Source organism: Labeo rohita, chromosome 10 (assembly GCF_022985175.1).
Source record: "Labeo rohita strain BAU-BD-2019 chromosome 10, IGBB_LRoh.1.0, whole genome shotgun sequence".
Taxonomy (NCBI): Eukaryota; Metazoa; Chordata; class Actinopteri; order Cypriniformes; family Cyprinidae; genus Labeo; species Labeo rohita.
The window spans coordinates 999,513-1,014,870 of record NC_066878.1 but is presented as its reverse complement, the minus strand read 5'-3'; the positions used below and the strand labels follow the sequence as shown (position 1 = coordinate 1,014,870).

Here is a 15,358-nt window from a genome sequence, read left to right as displayed (position 1 = left end):
GCCTATGGGTGAGACTTCAGGTTCATTAGCCGCTATAGAGAAATAATGAGAAGAATAACAATGTGCGGTAAACGGTAAAACACACCAATCTGCAGTATTAAGCTGCCAAACAAGCTGTTTTGTACAGCTAAAAATAAATGGATGCGGATGAGACCCGAAGCCAGACCCATAAAAATTCACAAATGGCCATGCCCACTCTTATGGGAAGAAAAAGGTGGATAAATGAATGAGTTTGTCAGCAGGTGGAAATCACATATGCTTGGTCACTGGCTCAGTAACGTTGCCTCCAAGTGGGTTGACAATGTGCTGAATTAAATAGCTAATAGTTCAGATGTAATCATGAATTTCCACTCAAGAAATAAAGAAAATAATAATTAGTGTTTAGGTTTATTTTTCTTGTGAAAGCATTCAAACTTTTTGTTTTTATTTGCAAAATGCTGTTTGACCAAAATATTAAATTTACTCTAGACGATATTTAATTGGCTGTCCATTCCGCTGATATAATAAAAATTTGCCCTCTAAATAGTTGCTTCTCCAGATCATCAAAATGGTTAGGCTTCAAGCTTTCGTAAAGTACATAAAGTGCTGTAAATTAGGTAACATGTTAGTTCTATGCACTCTGCCTGAGGATGCTGATTTCTGAGTTGGGATGGGGGAGGTGCCGAATCACCAGGATCCCATTCACTTGTCCCAGATCTCATGCTGTCATGCAGTACACAGCTAAACAAAACAAAGCAACACAAACAACACAGCACAACAAAATAACCCAAAACAGCGTAAGATTAAACAAAACATTAAAACAAAATGTTAACCAAAACCAAACATAAAACAAAATAACACAAACTTTAACCAAACAAAACTTTAACCAAAATAATGCAAAACATCACAAACTTAAACAACTTTAATGAGACGAAACATAAAGCGAAACTTTTAACCAAACAAAATAAAACAATACCACATTAAACAAAAACAAAACAACATCGTCAACAAGACAAAACTAAACACTTAACTTCTAAAGAAAGTTAGAAAGTGTATCACATATTACCAGCTTTGCATGGGTCCTTGTAGTCAACTTCATCACTGTTTCGTGGACCTGTGTGATAGTTTGAATCCACTCTCAATGCGATTGTTAATAAAAGCCGAAGATTTAACATAAGTAAACATGTCCACAGGGATTTCATGACGGGAATGAGTGCGAATGCGAGTGCGGATGTGGATGTGGACCTGGAGCCGGCGGAGAGCTGCAGGCTGCGGTGGGAGTTTGGAAGGACTTGGGAAAATGGGAGCTCCCGGGAAGGCGGGTTTAGAGAAGCGAGGCTTTGCTCTCTTCAATGTCTTTATTCTAGTCCAGTGATTCGCTCACATACCCGGGCCTCGTGCCAGCATCAAGCTTACAAACATCACAGATTGGAGGTCAGCGGACTCAAAGCGTCCTGAGCCCATCTGTGTGGGAGAATGCGAACGCGCAGGCGCCTGCGTTTCATTCCAGAGCAGCAGCCGAACGCTGTTGTCCAAAAACAATCTGACGCTATTTTAACAAATTATAGTAATTTTATTGCACATATAGTAGGAATATCATGTATTCCTTTGGAATACCAATCAGAAAATATCCCTACTAGCTGACAAATGTCAAATGTGTCCTGAGAAATCACACCTGTCTCAATGACAGCCCTACACTCTGTAAACAGCGAAAAGAATCAGAAGAGCGGTCAGGGTTGCCAGGTTTTCATAATAAACCCCGCTCACTGCCCAGTGGGGGTGGGGGATGGGGGTCTCCAGTTTAAAATACATTTTGTTTAGCGGGATGTTTAGCGGGTTCCCATGGTAAAATTCGAATTCCATCGGCTAAATAACACGTTACGAAAAGTAGCCCAATTCCGCGGGAAAACCAAGGACTTAGCAACACTGGGAGCGGCCCGCGCTTTTTTTTAAAGCCATCAGCAATAGTATGGAGTCAAAACAGGGCCATATATATCTGCAAAATAAAACAATGTTTTGCAAACAAAAAAATATGTTTTGCAAATAAAAATAGAGTATTGAGAAAAAAAATGCTTTTTTGCAAGTAAAAAAAAATAATTGCAAAAGAAAAGTTAACCCCTGAGAGAAAAAATAAAGTTTAGCAAAGTAAAACTTCAGCAGCATTGACTTTGCAACACATATTTCCCTTTGCGCCGCTCCTTTAAATCCGCGTTTCAGTCATCCGTGCCTCTGCGGCGCAAGCCTTCCTTTGCGCTTCATTTTTCTATGCGCCTCGCTTTGTGTCACTGATTTGACGTGGGGGAGGGGTCAAGAGGTTGGGGTGTGTACAAGGGACGAAGGCGCGTCCCTCTCGTTACGTCATCAGCGCGAGCCCCGGATCTCAGGTATGTATTATTGATCGCTTTCTTCTTATTATTATTAGACTCCTATATTATTAATAACAGATACTTCAGACCGGCCCAAATAAGGCTGTCACGATTAACAGACATTATATTGTGCATGATTTATGAACAGCTTGTGGGTGAAATAGGTAAAATACTGTTGCACCCGAAAGCTAGAGGTCGCTCTCGTGCGAAAACTCAAAATAAGCGCAGTAGAGGAAGACAATAACACACATAACGTTAGTTATAGGAAATGCATATGGACATCATTTTATCAATATTCCTAAAACCTCCTCAGGTATTTTCATGATAATAAAGTATATTAATAATAATTATTAATAATAATTTCGCACGTAACGAGAGGGACGCGCCTTCGTCCCTTGTACACACCCCAACCTCTTGACCCCTCCCCCACGTCAAATCAGTGACACAAAGCGAGGCGCATAGAAAAATGAAGCGCAAAGGAAGGCTTGCGCCGCAGAGGCACGGATGACTGAAACGCGGATTTAAAGGAGCGGCGCAAAGGGAAATATGTGTTGCAAAGTCAATGCTGCTGAAGTTTTACTTTGCTAAACTTTATTTTTTCTCTCAGGGGTTAACTTTTCTTTTGCAATTATTTTTTTTACTTGCAAAAAAGCATTTTTTTTTTCTCAATACTAAACTTTTATTTGCAAAACATAAATCATAAACGCTCCCAGACTGTGAATGTTTTGCATGTGTTTCTGTAAACGGCAAAAGACGATTTAAGGCAGCGGCCCGCTTTTAGCCAATCAGAAGTGCTCGCGACATGTGAATAATTTTAAGGTTGTGGATTGTTAAATTTGATGAAAAAAAAAAACTCTAAAAAATTTGCATAATGTACATTATTTTTTTCGTAAGAGTTGGTACGGCCAGTGAATGAATATCAGTATAATAAAAATCCATAGTTGTAAACCCAATGTACTGTGTTAATATAGTATTTTAATATTAAAGGAAATGACTGCAAATTTAAAGAAAATGTACTGGTAATTTTTGCTTTTCTTTTCTCTTTCTTTTTTTTCTTACAGTGTAGACCTAATTTTGTGTTTTAACCAAAACCAGATCTTTAAGTGTTACTAAAAAAAATCAGGAATAGTGTGTGTGTGTGTGTGTGTGTGTGTGTGTGTGTGTGTGATTCAAGCACTGTTTTTGGAAAGACATTACCTATAACCAAAACATTCAGCTCCATATTCTATTTGTAATAGCTTTCTCTAAATGTCTTGACAGATGTTATGACTTCAAGAAGTTGCCGGTCATTCCATTGCTCTATCCTGTGTATGTTAAAGCTTCAGTCTCAGAAGGTGGCAGAGAGTGACTCAAAAAATAATAGGAATTTAGAGTGTGCTACATCTTTCCAAGCCTAATTTCAAATCTTTACACATAATGTTGCTAAATGCACTTTAAGAATTGAAACAAAACCAAACAAACAAAAAAACATGCTTAAATAAATGTAAAGTCACTTTTTAATAGGATGTTTTTTAATAGAATAACAGCCCAATTTAACTTACAGTATAACATCAGCAATAACAAGGTACAAAAACAACAAATAATGGGTTTAAAATGTTGTTTTAAAAGACATTTTTGTAAAATCTCACAGATCTAGGCTTGTCACAACAAATTGACGCTTGTTTTACAAATCAAAATTATCACACTATTACAATTAACAGAGCATGTGTGAATTTATTTAAAAAAAATAAAAGCAATGAAGATGATACTTTTATACATTTACAATAAATAAATGAATAAATAAATAAATAAATAAACTTGGCTATGATAAACACCCTAGGGATCACATTCCACACATGAAACTTTACTTACTTTATTTTCCAGACAGGTAATATTTTTCTTCAGCTATGAACTTGTATTAAGTGTGCATTATTCATGAAAACAACTGTGAAATAACATCTGGTGCTTTCAGAGGTAAAAACACTTGATGAAGTGAATATTAAACAAGGGCAGCAAGAACTGATCTGAACTTACACTTATAATAATCATGTTCATATAAGAATGGCGTCACCACACACAAAATTATAACACATATGCAAACACATTTCTTTTTGTGCATTTGCCTTTAACAAGTCACTTCTGTCACAGTCTAAAGTAATGAGCACAATATTACCTCCCACATATCCACACATAATCATGTAATCTAAAGTTTGCTTCCCTTCTGTTTCCATTGTTGTCTTTACACTTCATACATTTACTAGCCAGAAAACACAGTTAACACCGCAAAATGTTTCCATCTGTGTAGATCTTTACTGACAAAATAGAAATATGCAACAGTTAGTTAATAAGACATTCTATTTGAGAATGAAAAGTTAATTAAGAGACACATATATAAAATAATAAATAAATACAAGACTGAAAGTTAAATAAATAATAAATATATTGAATAAATATTTGCTACAGATATACTCAAGGCACCCGTGGCCTGATGTGTATTGTATTTACAACATTCTTTTTAATAAGTACAGTATAATTTGATGCATAAGCACAACATTTTGATCACTCTTGCTCTTTTGATTTTATTAATTCCCAGACATGTGTGAAATATCCTGTTCTCTGTTTTTTTATTTTTTTTTATTTTGGCACTTCAGCCCTGGACCCTTCAAGCAAATTCTCAAAAGTCACTGCGCAAGCCCTTGCATGAAAAGTTTTAGGCTCTGTGGATTTTATTTAATCCTCCATGGATGTAGTAACGAATTTAAATACAGAAAGCCAGTGTCCAATGGTAAAATCTCAACTAAACCACTAAATGAGACCATCTATTCTTGGATGCTGAATTTGGTTGAAGGCCCTGAAATACTTCAAGCAAAATCAAAGAATGAGCTGGCCTGGAAGCCCCTTCGAAAGTTCTCGTTGAAGAAGCCGGATCGGATTAACACCACTGTTGAAGAACGCCAGCCAGTGAGCTGCAGGAAAAAGATAGCTGCTCAAGAAGTCAATCTGTTGGCGGTCTAGATCCTGATAGTCCGTGAGGAGCATCAAAGTCCAAAGCGGAAGCCAGGAGACCATGAAGAGAATTGCAACCATGATGAGCATCTTGATGACTTTCATTCTCCTCCTGGATCAGACTCGATTCTGACGTAGGTTGTTGGAGAGTTTTGCAGCGATGCAGCTGTACATGACTCTTATGAGACCAAGTGGGGCCAGGTACACCTGGACGAAGATGATCAAGGTGTAGAGTCGCCGCATGCCTGCTTTGGGCCAGTCCTCGAAACACACGAATAATAGATAGATCTGGTTGTCCCAAACCATGTACATGTCATTGAGATGAATGACGGTCAGGGTTGCAGCAGAAGGAAAGGTTATGGCAAAAGCAAGAAGCCAAATGAAGATGATGGTGAAAAGTGCAGTGACAGGTCTCAGGCGGTGATGGGAAGGGTAAACAATTCCCATAAACCTGTTGAGAGACAAGCTTAATGCTTAAATACTCAATTCAAAATGAATTATTGTTAAATGAGAATAAAAGGATTAAAAACATTTATTAATTTAAAAATAAGAAAAAAAAATATTCGAAAATACTCAAAAATTAGAAATGCTGACTTGGCAACTAACTGAAATATGTTTCAATTAAAGCACTAAAAGTTTTTGGGCGGGGCCTGAGCAGTGTGACATCATAGTGTTCAGGCCCCGCCCATGACTGCTGACAGACTGTCCCATATCAGCATATTTCTGCCCTCAGCCAGTTGTACGCAAGCACTGCAGGTGTTTTGTAGTTGGATGTAAAAGTGAACATAAGAGCTTTTATTTTCTCCCAACATCCACCATGTGCTCACTCTCAACTTGTCACATATTGATGCTTGATCAGGACCCCCGGTGTCACTTTTTGATGCCCTGGGTACCTTGTTCACTTTGGGATGTGCAGGGTCCTCCATTGCTTCTAGTTGTTTGCATTATGCATCACATTTAATGGGTCATTTAATATTAACTTTATATTATATTATTTTATTTATATTAATTTTTACTTTCCTAGATATTTTGGAGCACCTAACCCCACACCTACCCTAAACCTACCCACTTCTTAACAATTTAAAACATGCAACAGGCAAATAAAAGTACGGTGACAGGTATTTAGCAAAAACTGACCATCATAAGGTTTTAATCACTTTAAAAAAATCATCTCGCTTCCGCACATATCACATTCAAAAAAGATTCTCCTGAATTTATTCAGCATTAGGGCTGTGCAAAAAATCGGATGAGATTATTATGCGCATCTCGTCAGTAATGCCGATTCTGTGATTATTAGTAAATCTTCATCATGTGCTGTCAGATATAGTGGCATTTTCTACACAGAGCTGTAGTTCACTGACAAGCTACACAATATCGAGTTCAAAATCAGATATGTACGGCTCTGTGTAGTAAATGCCACTCTTGCACAGCCCTATTAGCATGATGCAGTTGGTCACGAGACACACAAGAGCCAATGGCATTTCACAAAGCTGACATATCGCTTCTTCTGGCGGCAGTTTTTAAGGTTGTGCACAGACTGCAGTGCACACAGGATGAGCTGTACCGCGCATAGAGACGGTGATTGCATCTATTCCTTTCAGAAATCAATCATTTTCCCTCAGAAGTCTTAGGATATTAATACTTTCTAAATAAATTGTGACTGTAGTTGTATCTGCCTCTTATATCCTGTGTTTTATGTTGACAGATTGTTAGGTTTAGGGGCAGGGGTTGTTTACATGCTCATAAATGTGTAAACAGTGTAATGTAAAAATAATTGTTTTGACTGTTTACATTGAAAAAGAAAACACCCCAACATCTGTGCAATAATGGCAAAATTATTACCCAATATGTAATTGAATCATGATTTCACAAGTTCACCCTCACATCTAATCTGGTTGAGTAAACAGTAAGCATATTTTGGCGTGCTGTCCTGGGGGAGGGCTCCGAGCCCGGAATATGGCCCAAACCCAGAGAACTCCCCCCATCCCAAGTATAGGATGAGGATAGATTAAGAGTGAGGAGTTGGGGTGGAGGGGGGATGCCGAAAAACAGTTGAATGATGGAGGTAAGTCAGCTGTGTGCTTATATATGACTTGTGCTAGTTTGGATGATTAGCTAGACGAGTTGCACCTGTGCCAAATTAGTTGATTATCTGATCATGCTCCTCCCAAACTTTGTTATCAAACATCATATAAAATTCCCAATGCCTTTTGCATGAGCTTATTGATGCCAAAAGTTTATGATTTAAAGCAATGAATGACCCTGCACATTGAAAAAAATGATGTCAAGGGGTCCTGACCAAGCATCAGTATGTGACGAGTTTGAAGTGAAAATGTGTTGCGACATCAGAGCCACTGAGTATGCAGTGGATTAGTTGGATTTTTGATGGTAACCTGCCACCAAATACACAAAAAAACATAAGAGAGGGGCAGGGTGAGCAGTAGCTCATTATCATTTAAAGAGCCATGCACTGAAACGGGTCGCTGTGAACAGAGCTGTTAAAAGGGTGTTGTTTTACATGACCATGGGGGAATTTTAACTAAAGTATGTTGCAGAGATTTCATACCAACTTGTAGACCATGAGCATTTTTATATTGAATATACATTTTTGTAGTTATGCCAAGATATTAAATATTTTATTGGGTGTCATTTATTGTTATTCTTTTATTCACTAATTCATGAACAAACTGAAAAGTTATAAATATTATTATAATTATAATTATTATAAATATATTATATTATATTATATTATATTATATTATATTATATTATATTATAATATTATTGTGGGCACTAGAAAGGCTGTTAAGTCAAAAGGTTTGACTTCTTTAGATTCTTGTCTTACACAGTTGTAAGGAATGTGTCCATTTATTCTAGCGTGCTGTCTCAGAGAAACAGGTATATGATGCTCCTGCTTTTTTTTTTTTTTTGTTTCTGACCTTGCCTATAAATTCAGTGAATATAAAAACCATTCTGTCTGTCATTGTAAGTTTATATCAAGTGATAGATTCATAACAAAGGCACCCAGCCTCCTACTTGTCTATTGAAAATCTGTGAGGTTTTCAGTATTCAGCGTAACATTCAAAACACATGTAGCTGTCAAAATGAGAGACAGTACATTGGGCCCTTAAGCTTTGAGTAGGGCTGTGAACGATTAATCGCGATTAATTGCATACAAAATAAAAGTTTGAGTTTGCCTAATATATGTGTGTGTACTGTGTATAATTATTATGTATATATAAATACAAACACATTCATGTATATATTTAAGAAATATTTACAAGCATATGTATTTATAATTTTTATATAATTTATATTATAAATAAAATAATTTTGTATATTAATAACATATTTCTCATATATATACACATTAATTTGTGTGTATTTATATATACATAATAATTGCACACAGTACACACACATATATTAGGCAAACGTAAACTTTTATTTTGTATGTAATCAATCGCGATTAATCATTCACAGCCCTAATCTTTGAGCATGAAAAAGTAAATTCACAGCTCAATGCTTTGATGCGATCAGATGTTTATACAGTGTATCACCACAGATCTTTGACATTACCATCTTCAAAACATCAGCAGGGACAAAAGATCAACAGCAGTCCTATAATCTAAACTTTTCTCTAGTTAAATTTGTTTTAGATGCCATTGTCTGCATATATTCTGCTGATGTTTTAGTCGCTTCATGCTGATGTTGCTGCTTTTAAAACATTAATAGCTCAAATTTAACGAAAGTGCGAAATTGCAAAAAAAAATTGTTTTTTAAACACCATTTACGCTTTACACCAATAAAGTAACACCACTGGTTGGGATGCTCAAATAACACATCAAACAATCAAGTAACGGAATTACAGATAATTGGCACTGCAGTGCATAAACATGTAGCATTTTCTATGCAAGTAAATTAGCATATAATAGCACAGCAAGATCGAAGCGATCAAGCAATGCTTTTTGTTGTTGGCTATTTTCCACTAGCAGTGCTCTGTATTCCCTGAGTACATCCATTATGTAAAATTGTATGCTCTGATCTTCCATGATTTTTAACCCTGAAAACTACCATACTACTATATATATGGGGAAGTATTCAATTATTATAATAACCAATCATTACCTGTCCATTGCTATGGCAACCAGGGTGAATACAGAAGCAGAAACTGACATGCCTTGGATCAGGTTGCTCATGGTGCAGGTGATCTGACTAAAAGGCCAGCCTGTGGAGAAATCAACGATTGTATCATTTGCGTTTAGATCAAATGGGAATCTGTTTACTGTAGATGTTTACTTCACTGTAGTGTTGTCACGATACCAAAATGACTTCGATACGATACCTGACTAAAATATCACGATACTACTACTGAACCGATACTACGAAAAACATGGAACAACAGGAAAAGTAATTGATCTATTTATCTATTTAAACAAAGGATTTCATCCCCCATTAAAAAATAAATAAAAGATAAATAATTATAATCACATGCCAGTGCCGCTACACAGGATTATGGTGAACAACTACCAAGCCTACAGGTATGTAGAGATCTTTGCTATATTGGTAAGTTAGCTTAAAGGATAAAGCCAAATCATTTCATGATACAGTCATTTTATTTCACAATGACAATTTAGTTTAGCAGTCATTTTTTATTATTTTATCTTTGTTATTAATAATAAGAACCTAGATGTAAGTAACAAACTAAAGGACTACAATAAAACAAAGACACAAATAAAATAAAATAAAATAAAGAGGGCCCTATGAAATCTGTTTTATCCTAAATTCCATTTTAATTTTTCTAGACTGGTTACATTAAAAAATATTTATCAAAAAGCATGTCTAATTAATAGAAATCACTTTCTCTGGTAAATATTCCTTAAACATTGTTTTAATAATATATATATTTTTTTACTAGTAATACTATCTTTACATTAAGTAATATATTATTATATTTCTGACTGTCAAGTTGAACCGAACTTTTATTTTGACGGGTTGTTGTGAAGACCTTTAGGTTTCTGTTTGTATATTATATAACCATAGTTTTCCGCGAAAGAAACGGTAAAATGCTCATGAAGTGACTCTCAGAGTGTTCATGTACACATATACTGAGGCGGCAGAGGCTGAAAACACCTGCAGCGTAACATTCACTAACACAGACACGTATAAATACGGCTCTTATTAAAATGCATTCTTTAAGTTTTTAAAAACAGGGTATCGTGATATTTTTTAAAACCGGTATATCGTGCAAAAAAAATCCGTGTATCATTCGTCCATTCGTTTTTTGATTTAATATTGAAAGTAGAAACATGAGAAAACGGCTCCTTTTTCGTTTTTTCCAGACAAACGAAAAACAAGAATTCAGCTTGATTTTTCGTTTTTCGTTCAGGGGTGGAAAAATGAATAAACATCTTGAATATTCGATTTCTACACGTGGGCGGAACGAAACGCCCCTTTCTGCTGATTGGTCAGCCGAAGATCAAACCACGCCCCCGTCAGTTCTTCCGCAGTTTAGCGCAGAATAATAGCCCTCTGCTGCTGCAGTTGAACGGATAATTAACGAATTTATTGCAACTACATTTAATCTTTTTATCATCAAACAACCACACTAACGAATAGCTTGACACAGCCCATACCGGGGCAGAGCCTAGACAGGGCTTCTGAATGCTATTTTTTAAAGTGCCAGGGGGTGCGCAAAATAATTTGCTATAGCCTACCGTATTTTCTGGACTGTAAGTCATGTTTTATCATGAAATCATGGTTTGATCTTCGGCTGACCAATCAGTAGAAAAGGGGCGTTTCGTTCCGCCCACGTGTAGAAATCGAATAATGAAGCTGTTTATTCATTTTTCCCACCCCTGAACGAAAAACGAAAAAATCAAGCTGAATTCTTGTTTTTCGTTTTTCTGGAAAAACGAAAGGAGCCGTTTTCTCATGTTTCTTCTTTCAATATTAAATCAAAAAACGAATGGACGAATGATACACGGATTGTGCAACACTACTTCACTGTGAGAACTTCTGCTTCGGAGAACCCTGGAAATCTGGGTCCATGATATTGATAGTTAGGGTAATGAAGATGATAGCCCACTGACCTGAGATAAGGCTGTCAATCAGTGTGGTGGGCACACAGATGCCCACCAGCAGATCCCCAGCAAACATTTGGACGTGTAAGGACCGTTGAAAAGACGTCCCTCCGACACGTCCCGTCATGGTTGAAAAATAGTTCCACAATGAAAGTTGAATCGACGTCTTTGACGTTACTTGGACGTGAACTGCACGTCTTTTTCTGTGCGTCCCTGGACGTCTAAATGTGTCGTCTTCTGTATCTCTATACTATGTGTTAATTTAATGTGTTAATATAATTTTAGTATATAAGCCTGTATATAAAATAGTCACACACCCATTCTGTAACATCGTGAAAAGGCAATCAGTTATGTCTTGATGTTTAGACAACTTAACTTACTACAAGTTCAAAAATGGTCCAAAATCGGTCCAGTCAGACCTGAACGTCTACAAAAAGTTTTAACCACGTGTACATTACAAACAATAAAACATTTTGTGGACTTAAGCAAGAATTAGACCGTTCTAATTTACTACAACATATTTTGTGCATATTACATTTTTTTCAAGGTCTTCCATTTGTTAAACAGCTACTATTTAAACATGAAAATAGAAATAGTATAATGTAGTTAATTCTAAGCATGCACCAATTTTCTCAAAGCTTTACATTAATTTTAAGTAGCCATTATTCAAACAAGAACATAACCAAGGTAACGGATAAAAGTGAACACATATGTATATTTATAATCTTTTATTTATTTATCATTATTCCAAAATGTTTACTATCATTTTGTTGCTCCACAAGCACCTGCTCTTCCAGAAGCATTATTATTGTGGCAGTACTCAATTTTTTTAATTTAAACAGTTTTGCATTAATTTTAAACAGCTATAAATCAAACAAGTATAAAACAAAAATACTGGATTAATGTAAACACACATGTAAATGTCTCTCAAAACAGCTTATTTCTTATAACCACCACCCCCAGCTCTTCCTGGAGCGTGTTTTAGGTGTTCCGCCATTGATGCATCAATTTTGGAGTCTGTGGCAGTTGGACTCCACCTCTTCAGAGCATCTGAGGGAAGAGAGCATGAATATTTTAAGATATTTAAGAAACAAAATGGCAAAATTGAGTTAAATGACATGCACTTATTTTGAAAATGCCTTTAAGGTTATACAAATACATTTAAGGGCAGTGGCTCTCGAGGACCAGGGTTGGCTATAAGTGAAGGTAAAGTAATAAGGCTGCTGTGCAATTTTACTGCATTAGTTACTGTCAAATTAGCTGGCTGTACTTTAGCTCTTGTTGAGCAATGACAGACATTGTAGCCTCTATATTTTTAACTGTATGAATTCTGATTCAGAGAAATGTATGTATTTATACATTAGGCTGTGTTGGTATTAAGGTATAATGTGTATAAAATAAGATGCAACAGCAAAGTTCTCACATACACTGGGGGGTCCTCTGGGACTGGGATGGCAATGAAGCATTTGGGACTGGAGACAATACTATATAGACATTAAAAAGAAAAGTGTGAAAAGTAAGAATTTGAACGCAGTTAAATTTTTTTTAAAAAAAGGGACATCCTCTTTATGTGAATGACATGACAAAAACTGCAATACCTTGTTCGGTTGTGGCACATGGCCTGACAGATGGCTGTTCGTTATGTGACCCTGCAAGACAAATCGCACTCTAATGTAAATTAATGAAGCACAAAAGACATAAAAATGTGTTTAAAAATTTCACAGAAGTTAATCTTTTGAAATGTCTTCTAATGTTAATCTTACATTGTGGTTAGAGACTTTAACAGAGCAAATCTGAGCCAGAGCAAACTGCCTACCAAAACTGTTTCTACTGTCCAGTGTTTGTTTTCTCTACAATGACGAGGGGAACGATCATCTGAAAGTTTACTTAAGGTCTGATGTACTACTTACAATGACAATGGAGTCGAGACCTGAATTGCACCCTTGGAGTGTCAATAAAGTGTCATTAACCATGTAATCTTTTGATTAGTACTACAACATCTTAGAAGTGTCACTTGGACATTCAAAATCATAACATATTCTTCAAATTTTTCTAGATGCTGTAGCTGTTATTTCAGGGCAACATGGAGTTCTTTTAACATTTATTCTGTAATTGACAGGACTGCGTTTGTCTTGCCCTGTAACATGGCAAAAAAGCAACTTCGTGGTTGTACACATTCGGATCATTAATTTTTTTAAACATTAGCACTTACACCTCAACATGTGTCCACGGGTCCACGAGTGTTGTTGACGTTGATGGTGTCATGTTGTGCATCCACTGTTGGAAAAAATAAAAGCAATGGAAATAAAGGACCACTTTATGGAATTCTGAAGATGTTTATAAAGAGCTTTGCAATCCCTTAAAGTTATATACACATTACCACACTATGAAAATTAAAAGAAATTAGTAAACAATGTGTTATCTCCTAAGTTTATCTGAAATATTAGTTGGAGTAAAGTTTGGGTATTACCTAACAAATATCTCATTACAAACAAAATAAAATAAATTTCAATTAAGATACTGCACAAATTTTACTCTGATAAGCATTTGTAAACAGATTTATTGAAAATATAGATGTAAATTGTTCATTATGTACATTATACCCAGAAATGGTACCTCATGTTTTCTGGCACTGTCAATATACAAAGAGGTTACAGTGGGAGGTTTCTGGATTTATAAATGACAAAGTGGTGTGTAACTTTCTTTTACTATACGAACATGTAATATGTGGCTCAGCCGTCGAAAAATGAGGCTTACATTATCAATCACTTCATTAATTTACTTATTTACTTACTAATCGTTGCAAAATTCAGCAATTAGAAAACCTTTTTTTTTTCTGTGGCACTTAAGGAATTAGATATTTATAAGAGGACCATAAAGGAGATTACAAACAAAAAAAGCTTTAAAATCGATGTATTTATTAGGTACTTTTAAGTTATTGTGGATTAGGAAGTCCTTTCATTTCATTATGTTATTCTATACAAACATTTTGCATACCCTTGGCACTACGTTTCAGTTGACAATGTGCGCATTATTTCTTCCTTTTCCTTCGTGTCAAACAAGTACAACTCGACCACATTAATAAAAAAAACTACAAAATGTACTTACCCACCAGTAGATTTTTTAATAATTCGTAAAGCTTTGCAACACAACAACGCGCTCTCCTTGTGGTTATGGAAAGATAAAAACGTGTTAAAGCTTTCTCGCGAGATAATGTATTGTATTGCGAGATAATCTATCCCATCGCGAGATAATCTATCCTATCGCGAGATTTGTTACAACATCTTGGCAGCACAGTTTTGGCAATCTACACCCAACTCAGACTTCAAATGGTGACTGGAGATATTTGTTTTATATGTATATGCATAAACTTAAAATAATAAAATCGTATTGCAATTTAAGGAAAACGGTTAGAATTATGACTAAAATTCAGTGGCTTTGCAATCACTTAACCACACAGCACTTTGTGAATATTCATTAAACAAGATGTAAATACAAATTACTTGTATTTCATTACGATTTCCTGTTTTTATTTATTTATTTACTTATTTATTTATTTTTAATGGGTAATGCTTGACTAGACGAGGTCGTCTATTCACAGCCTCTTAAAACTACTTGGGGCACTTAAATAAATTATTACAGTAATAATCAAGGTGTAAGCACAATTGCTTTAGCATATTTCATACTGATTTCATACAGGGTCGTGATGGACTATAAATGCACGTGTAAAGGACGTCACCTTGTGGACGTCCTCTCACAACTGGTTCACAACAGTGTATATACTGAACCACACGAAGCTAAAACTTAAAAGTAACAATTATACATGCAACCCCAGAGAACTGTAGATATGTACAAACGTATCTGAATGCATTTTTAGGAAGTATTCTGTGTTACATATTTGTACGGATTTATGCCGTCCTACCTCGATTATTTTTGGCCAGGGAC

At 35.8% G+C, this 15,358-nt stretch overlaps 2 protein-coding genes and 1 long non-coding RNA gene across 4 annotated transcripts in view; all 3 read right to left on the bottom strand.

The window, feature by feature from the left end:
• bmp1b (bone morphogenetic protein 1b) overlaps nt 1-1,634 on the bottom strand; it is a 33,152-nt gene extending 31,518 nt beyond the window's left edge. The window contains exon 1 of the mRNA XM_051121640.1: nt 1,046-1,634. Within this exon, the coding sequence (XP_050977597.1) occupies nt 1,046-1,181 (136 nt within the window). The 5' untranslated portion in view covers nt 1,182-1,634. The remainder of the gene's footprint in view (nt 1-1,045) is intronic.
• A 3,551-nt stretch (nt 1,635-5,185) lies between these two features.
• Nucleotides 5,186-11,540, bottom strand: npffr1l1 (neuropeptide FF receptor 1 like 1). The gene is given in 4 exon segments (XM_051121639.1): nt 5,186-5,249; nt 5,251-5,781; nt 9,459-9,558; nt 11,423-11,540. Coding segments are annotated over 4 exon segments (813 nt in total).
• Nucleotides 11,541-12,126: 586 nt separating this feature from the next.
• On the bottom strand, nt 12,127-15,084 carry LOC127171895 (uncharacterized). Of its 2 annotated transcripts, none has more exons than XR_007828568.1 (5): nt 14,522-15,084; nt 13,626-13,690; nt 13,012-13,062; nt 12,841-12,897; nt 12,127-12,463 (listed from the first exon to the last, which is right to left on the bottom strand). It is a non-coding gene; the product is annotated as an uncharacterized LOC127171895 (long non-coding RNA). The 2 variants fall into 2 exon arrangements; XR_007828569.1 differs by having other exon boundaries at nt 14,526-15,084.
• Nucleotides 15,085-15,358: the final 274 nt, after the last annotated feature.